The 16,024-nt window shown below is 37.7% G+C and overlaps 1 protein-coding gene across 6 annotated transcripts in view; it reads right to left on the bottom strand.

Moving 5' to 3' along the window:
• Window positions 1–16,024, bottom strand: part of LOC113051386 (NHS-like protein 2) — an 80,700-nt gene that overhangs the window by 32,873 nt on the left and 31,803 nt on the right. Inside the window, exon 1 of one of the 6 annotated variants that reach the window (XM_026215093.1) lies at window positions 1,542–2,222. The exons of the other annotated variants lie outside the window; for them this stretch is intronic. Within the exon in view, the coding sequence (XP_026070878.1) occupies window positions 1,542–1,623 (82 nt within the window). The 5' untranslated portion in view covers window positions 1,624–2,222. Of the gene's footprint in view, window positions 1–1,541; window positions 2,223–16,024 lie in introns of those variants that run through there. 6 annotated transcript variants of the gene reach the window in all.

Raw genomic sequence — 16,024 nt, 5'->3', positions numbered from 1 at the left:
ATGACGTCAAACTGAGCGAGAAAAGTATGAATGAAAACAATGTGTCTATAGAAATCAATGTGCGTACAGAGCACTGTGCGCTCCAGACATTACACAAACACACAAATACATCACCAGTTGTTTGTATTTGAATATTTGAGTGCTAGAGCTGTGCTCAACCATCAATAACTTGAATAAAGCTAATGGCATGAATCACAATCAGAAATACCAAACGATCACTTCATTCCACATTACAGATTCTGAAATGCACTGCATGGTGGACAATGGAACAAGAATCTTCCAGTGATTCAGATTCAGTGAACACTGTCTCCAGATTGAGATTTCCGAATTGGGTTCAGAAATAAAATAAGATTCAAGATAAGAATTACAAACACATCCCTTTATTCTGAATCCCTTCTTTACAACCATCCAGTGCTCTGAAAACCTCTCACTGCTGTGGTCTAGTCAAAAAAAAAAAAAAAAAAAACTTCAGAATAAAAATGAAAATGGAATCACTATTACAAATCACTGGTTTAAAAACATACAGAAAACACACACACACACACACAAAGATCTGAACTCTGACACTACACTGATTCAAAACCATCCAGTAAAAATTATGCCAGTATTAATGCTGGGTTCAGAATCAGAAATAAGAACCAGAATTGGAATCGGACAGATTCAGGAAAATGACAAAGTAAACTCCACAGTGGATTCTGAATGAGAAACCAGCCAAGCAACATTTAAAAAGCCAACCTTGAAAAAAAAAAAGCTTCCTTGTTTTAAGCACCATACACGCTCAGCAGGTGAGCTCTGTTGCCATGAATATGGCCATCTCTACTTAAGACGTGAATGCATTTATGTCTGTAAAGCACTGGAATTCATCTGCATTCTCATATCTAGGAGATTCTTGAGAGAGTGTGATAGTGTTAAATAAGACGTATGTTTACTTGTACACGTTTAGTGTGTGTGTCCTCTCTAATTCCCAGATAACAGACGGAATGACAGCTCCCCATCTCCACACTTCCCTCCTCCCTCTGTCTCTCTCATCTCCCCGTCCTGATCATCTTCTCAAACTGTTGTCTTAAACCTCTCTCCTCCCAATCTATTTCCCACCACCGCTTTCCCCTCTCCTCTCCTCTCATCTTTTATTTTGTTCCTCATTCTCCCTGATCCCCTCCGATTCCGGCTGTCATCTGTGTGAGTACACGGTTAAGGCTTGTCACTTCTTTGGTCCTTTCCTTTTCAGTCTTTTTTGGATAAAGAGAAGAAAGCGCAAGAGGTTTCAAAGGGCTCACAGCGATAAAGAGAGAGCAAACAGTGATTTTAAACCCAGCGGTGACCATGACACTGAGTAGCCAAATGAAATCAGTCACTGAAATTGATATCCTCTCACATGTGCGCATATAAACACACACAAGATGACATGTCATGTACAACACCTGAACTGAGGGTGAAATAAGACTGTGGCATTGTGGAGTGTGATGTAGTGCAAGCATCCGTGTGTGATAAATCCCTGCACACGTCTAGGTGTGACACAGATACATGTGTGTGCTCTTTACCTGTTGCCCCCTTGGTTTTATGCCTCCCTTTGGCCCGACGTTGGGAATTACCCATTGCTCCATGTTTCCTGTCCCAAAACATCACCTCATCCCAAGGTTTAGGCTACCGAATTGACAATGACCGAGAGTGTGTTGGAGCGTCTATGTGCGTGAGCACGGCGGCGCATGCATGTGACACAGAGCAGTCGGCGGGACTGAGTCTGTTTGTTTGTGTGAACGTGAGTGTGTAAGGGTGCGCATGTGTGTGTGTGTGAGTGTGTGAAAGAAAGAGAGAGCATGCGCCCAACCAATTCGATTCCAGCCAGTCAGAATACAGGCTCTGTGCTCATTTCATTGAGAGCCAGGGAAGGCTGAATGTATGGATGTAGGGAATGCTAGAACGCTAGAGGTAGAGGGATGGAGAGAGAGAGAGAGAGAGAGAGAGAGAATGGGAGGTGGATGTTTTATCACCACTGAGTGATTCTGAGGAGAGGTGGAGCTGCTGCAGTTGGAGGGGAAAAGAGAAACAGATAGAGAGAGGGGCGACAGAGGAGAGACCCTGTGCACACGAAAAAACATTTTCACATGCCATACTGTGACCGTCATCAAACCATCTGTCTTCTTCCCAAGAATTTGAAAAAATAACCACATTTTATGGCAACCAAACCAAACAAAACTGAGTCACATTATAGGGAAAAAGGGATAGTTCACCCAAATATGGAAATGCTGTATGGCCTGTGTGGCTTTCTTCTGTGGAACAAAAAGGAGATATTATGAAACTTTTTTTTTTGTCCATAAATATGAAGTCAAGGGGTTTCAGTGATGTTTGGTTTCCTTGTATGGACAAAAACAGTTCTTCAGTTTAATTCCTTCTAAATCAAAACTCAACTGCTTGTTTAACTTCACACAGCTCCTTATATAAAATTGGATATACAAATATGTATCCAACTTTATCCGAATATACACTATATATATATGTTATATTTAGCAAATCTCAACTTTATGGTTGCTTGTATCATCACAAAATGTAAACTATATTATCGACCAGCTCTAATCTGCTAAATGTGAAAATACTTTCAAAATAAATCATAAAGATATTAAGACATTATTAATATTAACATCAGGATGAGTTTTATTAAAAGCACTACATCAATACATTTCACTTGAATTTTGTCAGGAAAACTTAAATAATTATGCTAAAAAAGAGTTTTTTCATGTCATGTCTTAAAATCATAATGCAATGAAAGTAGCGTGATCTGTAGAAGATCTGTTCTTCTGTATTGTGACATACAACTGAATGCTTCTGAAAATGGATGGATACTGATTGGATAAAGGCTGATCTAAATGCCATCTTGCAAAAGGACAGGAAAGAAACAGGGTTTCGGTGGAGTAAATGACTGGAGAAGTGTGACATACGTCACCTGAGAGAAGACTGTTGTCCCAGCAGAAGATCAAGATAAGACATTTTGATAAAAGAAATTACAGTCAAAAAAAAAAAAGATGCATGGATGAATCAATCACAGTATAATCAATAACATGCATTTGGGAAATGGGAAAATTTTCCATTTAATGTTGACTTCAGTCTTGTTTTAATTTTTCTGACATTTTGTGAGACCTCGTTGAATTAGTTTGGTCTGTTTTCGCAAAACACTGTACCACAGTCATCTCAATGAAGACTGCACAAGAGTGAGAGAGAGATGAGGGTGGGCATGATAGAAAGGAGGACGGAGTGAGGAGCAAAGATGCGGCAAACAGGGAGAGAGTGAGGGAAAAGAGAGGGAGAGAGAGATGAGAATCACAAGAGGCAGAGAGCTGGGAGGTGGAGGGAAAGAGAGAGAGAGCAGACGCAGTAAGTAAAAACAGACACTATAGCTGAGAAAGGCAAATAGAGAGAAAGAGACTGATTGGTGACTGATTGGAGACTGTGATTGGTTGAGGAATGATGCACCCCAAGGACAGATGACTGTCAGCCCAATTCTTCCTGAAAAGGATGAGATAGGATGGCGTAATAAATAGCGGAGGGTAATAAACAAGGGTAAAATACTGTTAATAGCCTAGGCTGCTCAAGAGTGTGGCTAGCTGTCCAAGCTGCTGACACACACACACACACACACACACACTGCAGTGGAAAGGGCAGGTCCCTCCCTCTGCAGACTAGAAGTTTAGCATTCAAAGCCACAACACTGTTCTCCATTATCAATTCATCACAGACATCTGTCTGGTAAACATCACGTGCCCCGCCCCTTCACACACACACACTCACACAGAGGTCACATCTGCAAATACATACAATCAGTCACCTGCTCACACAGACCAAAAGATGCAGTGAGATCGATACATGCTCTCATGCCTTCATACTTGCACATTTTAACCTACACACAGATGCTACTGCCTTCTTGCAAAATAGAAAAGACCAGAGGAAGTGAAGAATTCATAAGAACATCATACACAACGTCATGTATATTGTGAATGAGCACAAAGTGTTAATCTACACATACATTTATGAAATAAAAGGGCTAGTCTACACACATATACATCCCTCTCTCTCTCTCTCTCTCTCCCTCACACACACTGCACGGAGCAGCACAATGATTAATCAGCAGAGCACACACTCCAGTGACCACAGCCTGCCTTGTGCATGTTAATAATTCACACACACACAAGTTTATATATTCACTGTTTAAATATCAGGTTAAATTATATTTTCCTTGATAGTATAACCATACCTGTACAAACAAACACACGGGTAGTTGACATGTCATGCTGTGTGACATTCTACACTTCATTTAAATCAATTAAAATATTTAAAGTTCCACTGAGTTATTTTTAATGTGTAATATCTAGTGGTTTGATGATTTAAATTTTTATAAATTATATTTTGGCTAACAGCAGGGTGCTCTATGATTGATATGTAGCTGATGTCACACTATTTACTTCAGATAACAACTTCCTGATTCTCTAATCCTATTATGTTGTTTTCAAAAATAAAGACATGAATAAAAAGGAAATAAACATTCTAACTAACTGTGCGCACTGGGAATAATAAATTCTCAAATAAATACCACGCAATGCTAAATTAACTTATAATACACAATGAATATGACACAAATTTAAGACAGCGGGAAACAGGTTAAAAAGTCTTCCTAAGACATTCCTTTATTTCAGCTCTAATATTAGTGTCCTGACTTCTTGTCCCATTTTTCATCTTTCCTAAAATTTTGTGTGTGAGTGATAGAGTAACTGTCATAGCCAAGTACATTTTCCAAATGACCGCCATATTAGCCAGCAAAAGATTATATTGCTAAGTCCAAGTGCAAAAAAGTAAAATGTGATTAAATATATGAAGAGAAACCTTGTGACCGATTATAACACCTACACTTCCCCTTATATATCCAAAAATAAAAAACACAAACCACCCCAATATATACAAAGACTGAGTTATTTTTTTTCACATAAAATTACAATATATAATACACGTCCAATGGATTCAAATTTCTTTTAATTCTCTCAGACATTTAGATATTCTCTTCTCCTCATGTACACTAGGCACTCCAAACACAGACAGGGTTTATTCGTTCACCTCAAATGTCAATGCTTCCAGGACCCTCTGCAGTGATCAAACAGCCTTCCTTTAAAAACAGGACTGAGAGGAAGGAAGGGGCAGAGGAAGTGCACAGGCAAAGACTGGCTCAGTTGTTGAGCGCTCTGCACAGGGCAATCTGAGGTCAAGCACACACACTGACAATAACATTAACTGAGTAAACACACACTGCACTATTACACACACAAAAGACTGTTCATGCACTATTCATGCACATTTATGAACACTTATGTTGCTGTTATAATATAATATATCTTATACAAATCTAAGACAAACAACAAATGTTTAAATCAATGTTAGTTTTAACAAAAATCTTCACTATTTCGTACCATACAACATGATATATATAATTTTTATATTTTAAAAAATATGGTACTAAGGCCTGTTCGCACAAGATAAATATTCAGAGCAAAAAGTTTGTCTGATGGACATTTTCATTTGAATGAACGGCTGTTGCATGAGCATTCGCATACTGTCAATGTGACAGATTTTTTTACCAATAGGTGTTCTAATCTTTTTTCTACTGCACTGTGAATAAAGCTGGTCAACTAATAAGATTTCAAGCTTTTGGTCACATGCACAGAGCCGCTGCTGTTTCATAAAACAAAGGCTTGGTGGCTCGCTTATGAGCAGACTATTTTGCTAAAGGGCAGTAAATAACAGAGGAAAAATACATAACTGGCTGTTTGAATATGGCTTTGTTTGTGCTTAGCAGAAAAAACTCATACAGGATTGAATCCAAACAAGGTTGAGTAAATGATGACAGAATTTTTCATTTTTGGTGAACTTGTTTGGCACAAACAAATAGTTTGCACAATGCATGCACAATGATGTCTAAACAGGAATAACTCAAACTAACTGCAATACCTGCAACATTAATCAGCACATCCTACTGCTACCAGAAGTCATGTGAACAGCTCGTCCATCACTCAACCCAAGTGAAGCTGAAACATCACACAGCAACACAATTTCACATCTTACTGATCACAGCTCTCGCTCTGTTCTTTAGACCACATTAAATCACATGAAAGCAGATTAATTTCTCAATCTAAAAGATATTCAAATGAGCGACATTTTACAAAGGGTCAAAATCATCCAATGTCAAAAGTCAAAACATTTTGAGTGAAAAAGGCTCACATTCACTTTAGATCTTCCCAGCGCAGCTCACTGATCATGAGGCTGAATCTACTTCTAATGATTTTTTTTACGCCAAGTGGACATGTGCTTATATAAGAAAAGAGAAAGCAAGGCTGATATCTTAAACAGATATGGAGAAACAGCAGGGATGATTAGAGGTGATACAGTAACATCTGTTTATGACTTATCACTGTACTATAGGGGGTTGTCCTGCTCTCGAGCTGAAAGTGACAGCTGGCTTCACAGCTGCACTGATCCTTTTGTTTTTCATCTGGTGCTGGACTGGAGAGATCGTGAGAGTAAGACGAGATCAGAGCCGCTCTGCTATCATCTCTTCTAGACCAAAATATGCACTTGCACTATGTAATTCAGTCACAAAGCCGGTGTTGTTATTGCTAAGTAAAACCAGGGTTGTGTTCATTCTTTGAAATATAAATATAATATAAATATTAGAATTATAACATAAATATAAACATTAGAAGAAAAACTAAAACTCCACAAAACCTTCCGAATATCACTTCCACTGAGCTTTTTCCTTCATATTATCCCTCTAAACTTTGAAATCACTTGCTGTAGTATATTGTTTTTTTATGGAGTTAATAAAAATCAGATAAAAATGATAAAAGCAACCAGCCCCTGGGGTCTACTAACGGAAGTGCATGGCATCACATTTCCTCTCTGGAACGTGAACAGTAGTCTGAACCTAAAGTCCACCGGTGTGTGCGAGCACCTCTCCCATCAAATGAAATGAGATAACCAAATCAGGTCGATTTACTACACAGAACAAATAAACTACCATCTTACTATATCTAGATTTGAGGCTTTCTCCACACAAACTGAATCACAGACACGGTGCTGGAAGCAGACGGTGAAAAAACACTGGTTGATGGATCCAGGAAACAGAACAAAGGGGATTTTACGGTACCTTAGTGCAGATCCAGAGTGTGTTCAGATCAGTACTGTCAATCCACACTATCATTCAGCACCAATCCTCCAGTTCTTGTTTAACAGCATGAAATCAGATGTCCTTCTGTTACTGAGAGGTGTGTATGTATGTGTGACAGTCCGTGTTTTATCATCAGGAAAGTGAATCTGGAGCAGTGGACATCTGGCAGCAGATTGAGATTTGGAATAATTGGCTGTGGATTAATAATCCAACTCAACTGCTGGCGGCAAAGAACAGCAAGAACATGGCAGATTACAAGCCCTAACTGTCCATCCACCCACCAGATTACACACACACCTCTACAGTGCTTCAACTGCACTTCTCCTCCAATTCTCCTCTGTGATCGACAATCATCTATAAAATTAATGCATGAACTAGCTTTTCAATGCATCAGAAACAGGTAACATGTTTAGTATCTTGGCAATGTTTCTAAGATGGAAGAATGCTGTTTTTGTAGCATAGGAAATATGGTTTTCAAAAGACAAGTTGCTGTCTAATATAACACCAAGGTTTTTGACTGTGAAGGAAGTAACAGTACATCCGTCTAGTTGCGAACTGTAGTCTATGAGATTCTGTGCACTGTTTTTTGGTCCAATAAGTAATATCTCTGTCTTACCAGAATTTAATAGGAGAATATTATTGGTCATCCAATTTTGTACATTTTTAACACATTCTGTTAGCTTAGATAATTTAGAAGTTTCATCTAGTTTTCAACTAGTTTCATATAGTTGAGTATTATCGGCATAACAATGGAAACTAATCCCATATTTCCAAATAATATTACCAAGGGGCAACATGTATACTGAAAATAGCAGAGGACCTAGGACAGATCCTTGTGGCACTCCATATTTTACTGGTGAAAAATAAGATGACTCCCCATTTAAATAAACAAAATGGTAGCGATCGGACAGGTAGGATCTAAACCATTTTTTGTAATCAACCAGTTTTGTAATCTATCTATTAGTATGTCATGATCTATGGTGTCGAACGCAGCACTAAGATCAAGTAAAACTAGCAAAACTAGCAAAATGTAAAATCTGTATAACTGTTCTTTAGTGCCTTAATCTCATTTTCAGACTCTTTTCTATTTACGTATTTCAACCTCTCCTTTCATTTCATTTGATTATTCTTTGCGTTCGTCTCTTATAAACTCCTCCATGCAGCGCTGGATTAGGGGATTGTAATTCCAGCTAAACTGCTCAGTTTATCTGAATTAGAATAAGGAGTGTGTTCTGCATGCAGAGCAGGGGAGGTTTAAAGGGACATCGGTTTTGTCGTTCAGCTCACACTATGATAGGATGAAGAGAACGGGGTGGAATGGCTCAAATCCTACATCAAAAGTCTCTGCACAAATGAGGACAGCTGTCCCGCTGCCAGAGACGGAAGCACAGGAAGATTGGCTTCTTGCAAGCAAAAACAGCTGACAACACAGCAAGGGCTGTGAACTGTGTGGATTGATTAATTGAATAATTGACTATTGTTTATGGGCTGATAGATGCTCGAAACTTATGTCTGAAGAGTGGAAATATGGCTCTGACTCATTTCTTGGCTGATGCTCAAAACGGGGGATACTGAACACGAATTTATATATGATAAAGCAGATCCATCGGCAAGAATGAGTGGAATTAATGGAGATGGTTGTAAAAGAGAAGTTCTATCTAGAAAATCAATTATCTAGATCAGGGATTCCCAATCATTTTAGGCCACAGTCCTCAAATATGACGATGTCCTTGTGGAAAGACCATTTATAAATGTGGGAAAAGGTTGATTGAAAAAAATACTACTTTATTTAGCAAGAATGCATTAAATTGGTCAAAAGTGAGAGTAAAGACATTAAATCTTAAATGAATGCTGTAAGCTATTTTTGAACTTTTTATTCTTCAACAAAACCTGAAAAAAACTGTTATCACAGTTTCCACAAAAATATTAACTGTTTTCAACATTGATAATAATAACAAAAAATATTCTGAAGGATTATGCAACACTGAAGACTGGAGTAATGGCTGGTGGAAATTCAGCTTTGTCATTACAGGAATAAATAACATTTTTACAAATGTTTAATATATACAATAGAAATAGTACTTTTAAATTGCAATTTGTTGTTTTGTTGCATTTTTGATTAGATAAATGCAGCCTTAGAGAGCAAGAGAGATATCCTTAAAAAACATTAAAAAATCTTACAGATCCCAAGCCTTTACATTTACATATAGTCTAGTCCACAAAAGAAAATAATAACTGAATTTGTAAAAATGACCTCATTCATAAGTTTACATATGCTGGCTTGTTACCTGGAGGTGACTGTCTTGGGGTGACTTATTCATGAGTCCCTTGTTTGTCCTGAACATATAAACTGCCTCCTGTTCTTCTGAAAAATCCTTCAGGTCCCAGTTTCTTTGGTTTTCCAGCAAATGTTTTTTTTTTTTTTTTTGGCATATTTGAACCCATGAACCCTAACAGTAACAATGGCCGTATGATTCTGAGATCCATCTTTTCACACTGAGGACAACTGAGGGAATCATACGCAACTATTAAAATGCTCACTGATGCTCGAGAAAAAAACACTCAAGCATCAGTGCATTGAGCATCAGAGAAATGCAATAAGATCCAGGGGGTGAAAAATTTTGAACAGAATGAATATGTGTACATTTAAATGTAAATATCTTTTCTTTTCTTGTTTTAGTACTGCCCTACAGAAGATATTTACAAATTTTACCAGAAGACAAACTTATTTGCTCTTAAAATGCAGAAGATTTTCCTTTAAAACTTAATAGTTAATTGCATAATGTTTCCTTCTGGAGCATCAGTAACATTTGAACTTTTTGTAATAGTTGCGTATGAGTCCCTCAGTTGTCCTCAGTCAGAACAGATGGATCTCAAAATCATACAGTTGTTAGTTTATTTGTTCAGGACAAACAAGGGACTCTTGAACAACTATCACAACACAACAACAACAAAATAGCTGTGGATCATCCAGGTAACAATACAGTATTAAAAATAAAGCATATTTTGAAAGGGTCATTTTTATAAATTCAACTATTATTTTCTCTTGTGGACTATATGTAAATGTCTTCAGGGCAGTAATAACATGCATATTGTCTGATCCCTCTTATTATGGTAAAATAATTAACATTTTGTAGATACTGCAAAACATGTATAAACCTAAAGAGACCAATATAATCTGTAAAAACGTGAGTGTAAAATTGACAGAATTTTACATTTGGTAGAAGATTTTAAGAACTTGTATTGTATCTAAGGTATGCATTTGATCAGTTCATTAATTCCCTGTAAATCGAACCCTGGCATGTCCAGATGTTTGAGCTACTGGAACACTGTTGCTTTTTATTCAATTCACTTTATTCCCTTCCAGGCTCCCGGTGGTTCCCTGACACCAATTTGAAAACCCCTGATCTAGATCTTTTGTTGAGATGTTTCATCAAATCACATTTCCACACAGAATCAATCCTCATCATCTAAACAGAGTGCTACCAAAAGCTCCTGGCACAAACACTGGGGTGACCCAGTCATTTAGTTATGTAAGAAGAACCCTGGGTCTGTCCCCTCGACTCGCACAATTACACACTCCATTACATAAGCCTGTTGGTGATAGAGTGCTGATAAATGTCTTTGCTTTCTCAACTATGTCACTGAGTATGTGTGATCTATATACTCAGAGAATGACATGCACCCTCACAGAAACGCTCTTGCTCTCTGTATGTCTGAACCACAGGCGCACAAACACATACATTATTAAACACAAGAGTTCGTAAGAAGAATCTAATAGTTAACAAAGAAACTGTTTAGAGAGAGTAACTGAGAGAAACCAAATGCTGAATCTTCACACATATAAACAAAGACTCATAGAACAGTTTGTCAGCCTGCTTCCAGGCTTATGTTGTCTGGGTTTGAGCAGGTGTGTGTGTGTGTGTGTGTGTGTGTGTGTGTGTGTGTGTGTGCCTCAGTGAGTAACGGCTGATTTTGCAGGAATACTGTTTTAATACATGCATTACTGTTTTAATTTAATACATGGACTGTTTGAGTGCATGCATTACTCCGGGATATTGGTTTGTTTGAACGCAGAGGGAGTGTCAGCCACATTAAAAAAGTTAACAGCTTATGTCATTTGTGGATTAATGCGTATTACAGATGAAAACCGTTTAAAACGATTCAGTTCGATTTGGTGAGCTGAATGATTCGTTCGCGAACCAGATATCCAGACTGCTTTGATTTGAACTCTTCCTCACAACAGACACGGAAGAGAAGACAATGCTGAATAAAGTAATCGTTTTTGCTATTTTTGGACCAAAATGTATTTTCGATGCTTCAAAAAATTCCAACGGACCCTCTGATGTCACATGGACTACTTTGATGATGTTTTTCTTACCTTTCTGGACATGGACAGTATACCGTACACACATCTTCAATGGAGGGACTGAGAGCTCTCTGACTAAATCTAAAATATCTTAAACTGTGTTCCGAAGATAAAAGGAGGTCTTACATGTTTGGAACAACATAAGGGTGAGTTATTAATGACATAGTTTTCATTTTTGGGCGAACTAACCCTTTAATCAACATACTTCACCGCGATCTCTGCCGTCACCCTCTCATCACATGCACCGTTACCGTTACCATCACGAAGCTCTCTCTCTTCTGTACAATCCTGTTGGATCCAAATATGGTCATTTCCTTTTTATCAGCAACCAATCGTAAAAAGATTGAATGCGCGATCTCATTGGCTGATGATAAATCTTTAAAGCCCGTTTTCTCAAAATGACCTTTCTCTCATACTCCAAGTCCGAAATCTCCACTTCAGTAGTACCTAGTTATATTATGAAGACATTTACAGAGGGATTTGTAAATATATTACTCATAGCTTGATATATATAACGTTATTCCAAAAAACATGGCGAAAATAATTTTTTTAAGGCTATTGTCATATAATATTCTGATTTACAGGATAACAAAAGTAGATATCCATAAATCCCTCTGTAATTTTTCCCCTTGTGAACACAATAAAAAATATTTTTTAATATATGCAAATTAGCACATATTTAATTAGATATTGCATAATTTGCCTATTTAAACATTAAATTAAAGAAAACTTGTAATAATTTTTTTTCTCATCTTAATGTAAGTAATCAACTGGGAAAGTTTCATGGTGATATCTGCTAGTTAAAAATTTTACCCGTAGTGTCTCGCCTTAAAGTTGAACAGCAAATTACTGTACATGTCATAAATATATGCATAACGGTAGTGTGCCGTTGGAATGTATGTTTAGTTCCACTTGCCTACTGCTCAGTGGCAAACTATCATCACTTGCTTCTTTAAGGTGTAATATGATAAGCTTCATCCATGATAATGCCAAGTTATTGTATACAACTTAGCCTACATACATTTAGCCTAAACACAACACATTGTAGGCTATTTGAAAATGTTTAGTAGCATACAGACTACAAAATAAATATGTGCATACGTTGTGAAAGTAAAATCTGTGGTTTTCTTTATTACATTGTATTGCATTTTGTAGAAATATAGTGTAATCCATGTATTGCTTGGAAAGATTGATATCTAGTAAATCAGTATAACATAGACATCTGTAGACATGAAGTGGCAGCTTCAGCCATTTGCAGCTATGAAAATTTTGGTGGCTGCAGCAGCCATTTAGGTTTTGGCTGAGCCGGCTAGACAGCCAATAACTTCATCAGCCAGCCATTATTCTCAAAACAAAAGGCTTCGGGCTATAAAATGGCAGTGTCAGCAGCAGCAATCCACCTGTCACTCAAGTGGCCACGCCCTTAATTATGGAGAACTTTAAGGCTTAATATAATATAAACAGATGAGTTATTAAAAATTATTTACCCCCGTCACAGTTGTCATGAAGGGCAAAATTAGCTATAAAGACCAAAATAATTTTTGAACCAGGATGTAAACGTTTTGTTTTTTTCTGCTATAAAATTGGGCATTTTAACATGGGGACTCTATGGGATTGACTCCCTTTTACAGCCAGCCTCTAGCAGCCAGTCGATGAATTGCAGTTTTAGTCACTTCCTCGTTGGCTTCACAAGAGAGAGCGGGAGGTTGCTGCATGGTGATACCAGAATGATCGTGAATGGGAATGTGGTAGTTGAAAATTGCATTTGGAAGCAATGTGAAGGTAACATGTTCACCACCAGTTAAACTGTAACACTGGTTTTCCCTGTGAGCATGAGCTCTTGAGGCACTGCCCTCTTCTGAAAAGGGAGGAGGAAAGCACCAGCTCTTTTGCATTTAAACGGACAAACTTAAAAACATCTTGTAAAAAGGGGCATAATAGATTTTATAAATCGACATGATTGCTTTGTGAAAAAAAAAACAACAACCTTAATTTAACATAACTTAAAGGTCCCCTTCTTCGTGATCCCAAGTTTTAAACTATAGTTAGTGTGTAATGTTGTTGTTAGAGTATAAATAATATCTGTAAAATTCTAAAGCTTAAAGTTCAATGCCAAGCGAGATATTTTATTTAACAGAATCCGTCTACAAAAAACGACCCGTTTGGACTACAGCCCTCTAGTTCCTGCAGTAATGACGTCACTAAAACAGTTTTTTGACTAACCTCCGCCCACATGAATTCACAAAAAGGGGGGCGTGGTCTTGTTGCGCTCCGACGGAGAAGAAGGAAGTGCTGCGTTTGTGTTTGAGGCCATGTCGTCGAAACGCTGTTATTTTCATCTCGGAGTCCAATCATCTTTGTTTGGCCTTCCCAAGGATGCTGTACTTGGAGATTAATGGTTACAATTTATGTTTAACCAGGTTCCCGAAAATTATAATCCACATGTAAAACTATGTGCAGCACATTTTGCTGAGGACAGCTTGCTGAGGACAGCTTCCTCAATCTCAATCAGTTTAAGGCTTGATTCGCACAAAGATTATTCCTGAAAGATGGAGCAGTTCCCTCTTTGTCTGGAGAAGGCGTTGTTTATGGACCAAAACCGGTAAGTGTATTTTATTATTCAAGTTGGTGCGTCTAACAGTTTCTGTAACTTATTACACAAAGGGCAACGCTGTTTAGCTTTGTTAACTAGATGTTAGGGCTGTGCAAAAAAAATTTAATGCGATTTTCATGCGCATCTCGTCAGCAAAACGCTCCTGTGACTATAAATACATCTCCAGCACATGCGTTCTAGCCCAATCACGTTTCCAGGAGGGCAGCATGCTGTAAGCTGCTGTCGAATCACAACACAGGAACCGTTGGCCCAATCAGAACTCGCTACGTATTTCTGAAGGAGGGACTTTATAGAACAAGGAAGTCATCAGCCCGTTTTTATGACAGTGAAAACAGCGGTAAACAGATAGGTGAATTGTGTGAAAAATACTGTGTTTTTTTACACGCGAAACATGAACACGTTATATTATACACTGTAAACACAATCAAAGCTTCAAAATACATTTCTCACACCAGTATTATGTATTTTAAATTAAATACGTTTTATGAGCAAGATTTTTTAATTTGTGACAAAATACTTTAAATTTTTTTGTGCCCATCGCCCATCAAGAGTGTGCAAAGTTTGTTTAAAGACTTAGATTTGTTGATATTAAAAATGTCCCTCAGTTTAAAGTCTGATATAAAATAATTGAGTCTCTTCAGAAGAATTGGATTAAACCATTTAATTCATTTGGATTACATTACTACGGCTTTATGAAGCTTTTCGAAGCATTAATGTTTCAATCTATCACTTTAAGAGACTTGTATATATTTTTTTAACAAAGCACTGTCAGAAAAAGCCATCATAACGGCCTGACAGTGGTGACTGCAGGTACAATGTGTCCCTGTGCAGTCAACCAGCTTTTGCCAAGATTAAATGTGACAACAGCAATATTGTTAATGTTTATATAAATACTTGACTGACACTGGCACTAACAGTGAGTGAAATGCAGTGAAAGAGTAAAATCCTTTAGGGAGCATCTGTATTCTGTTTTTCTGTGATTGTAACACAGCATAACTATGCTAATGAAAACAAGGGAATTGTATTTTCCTCATGAGACAAAACTGTATATTTGGATAAGACATAACATCTCTCCCACCACACCGACATGGTTTCAATAAGTTTGGCTTTTCTGCACAGTTGTCTTATGACCCTAACATATTCTGCTTCCTCAATCATTGCAAAAGCTGTGTCAGCATCTTTAGTTTCAGTACCTTCTGCCAAACCTGCAGAGTTTCTCAAAAATCATTACTTCATTCCTACACGAGAAACAGAAACAGTAAAAGGAGGAGAAACTCTGATAGCACAGCAGGTTTTATTACTCCAACAGCTTGTGAGATCTCTCATGACATCTCTCTTCCCTCTGGCTCTTACAATACGCTGGCTGTCAATAATCAGCTCCATGTGCAAACTTCTCAGAAGGCCTAGATGCTGGGAATTTTCTGTCACTAGCCAGCTGTTAGTCATAAAAACATATCTATAAATCTACGCCTATCTCTCACTGTCATAACCTCATCAATAATTGTAAAAAAAAAAAAAAAAAGCTCAAATTGACCAGACTCCATTAAAATCTTCTTTTTTGCATTGGCAAGAAAATTTTTATAAAAATGTTGACTGAAAGCAAAACTTTTAGATGCTTTTATCTCATTCTGTTGCTTGTCAAGGAAGTTTGCAGTGATACTGGCTCAGAAGCATATTCACAACAAAGTTTACCTGATCAAAACTTACCTGGATCATAGACCAGGAGCCAACGGACCAATTCCCACAGGACAAAAGGAAATAGAGAAGGACAGCAGCATGTGCTGTTCTGCACTACTGCAAAAGAGGCCGGGGGGTGCAGAAGAACGCGGTCACGTAA

This window comes from Carassius auratus, chromosome 32 (assembly GCF_003368295.1).
Source record: "Carassius auratus strain Wakin chromosome 32, ASM336829v1, whole genome shotgun sequence".
NCBI lineage: Eukaryota > Metazoa > Chordata > Actinopteri > Cypriniformes > Cyprinidae > Carassius > Carassius auratus.
This window is presented reverse-complemented; position numbering and strand designations above follow the sequence as displayed.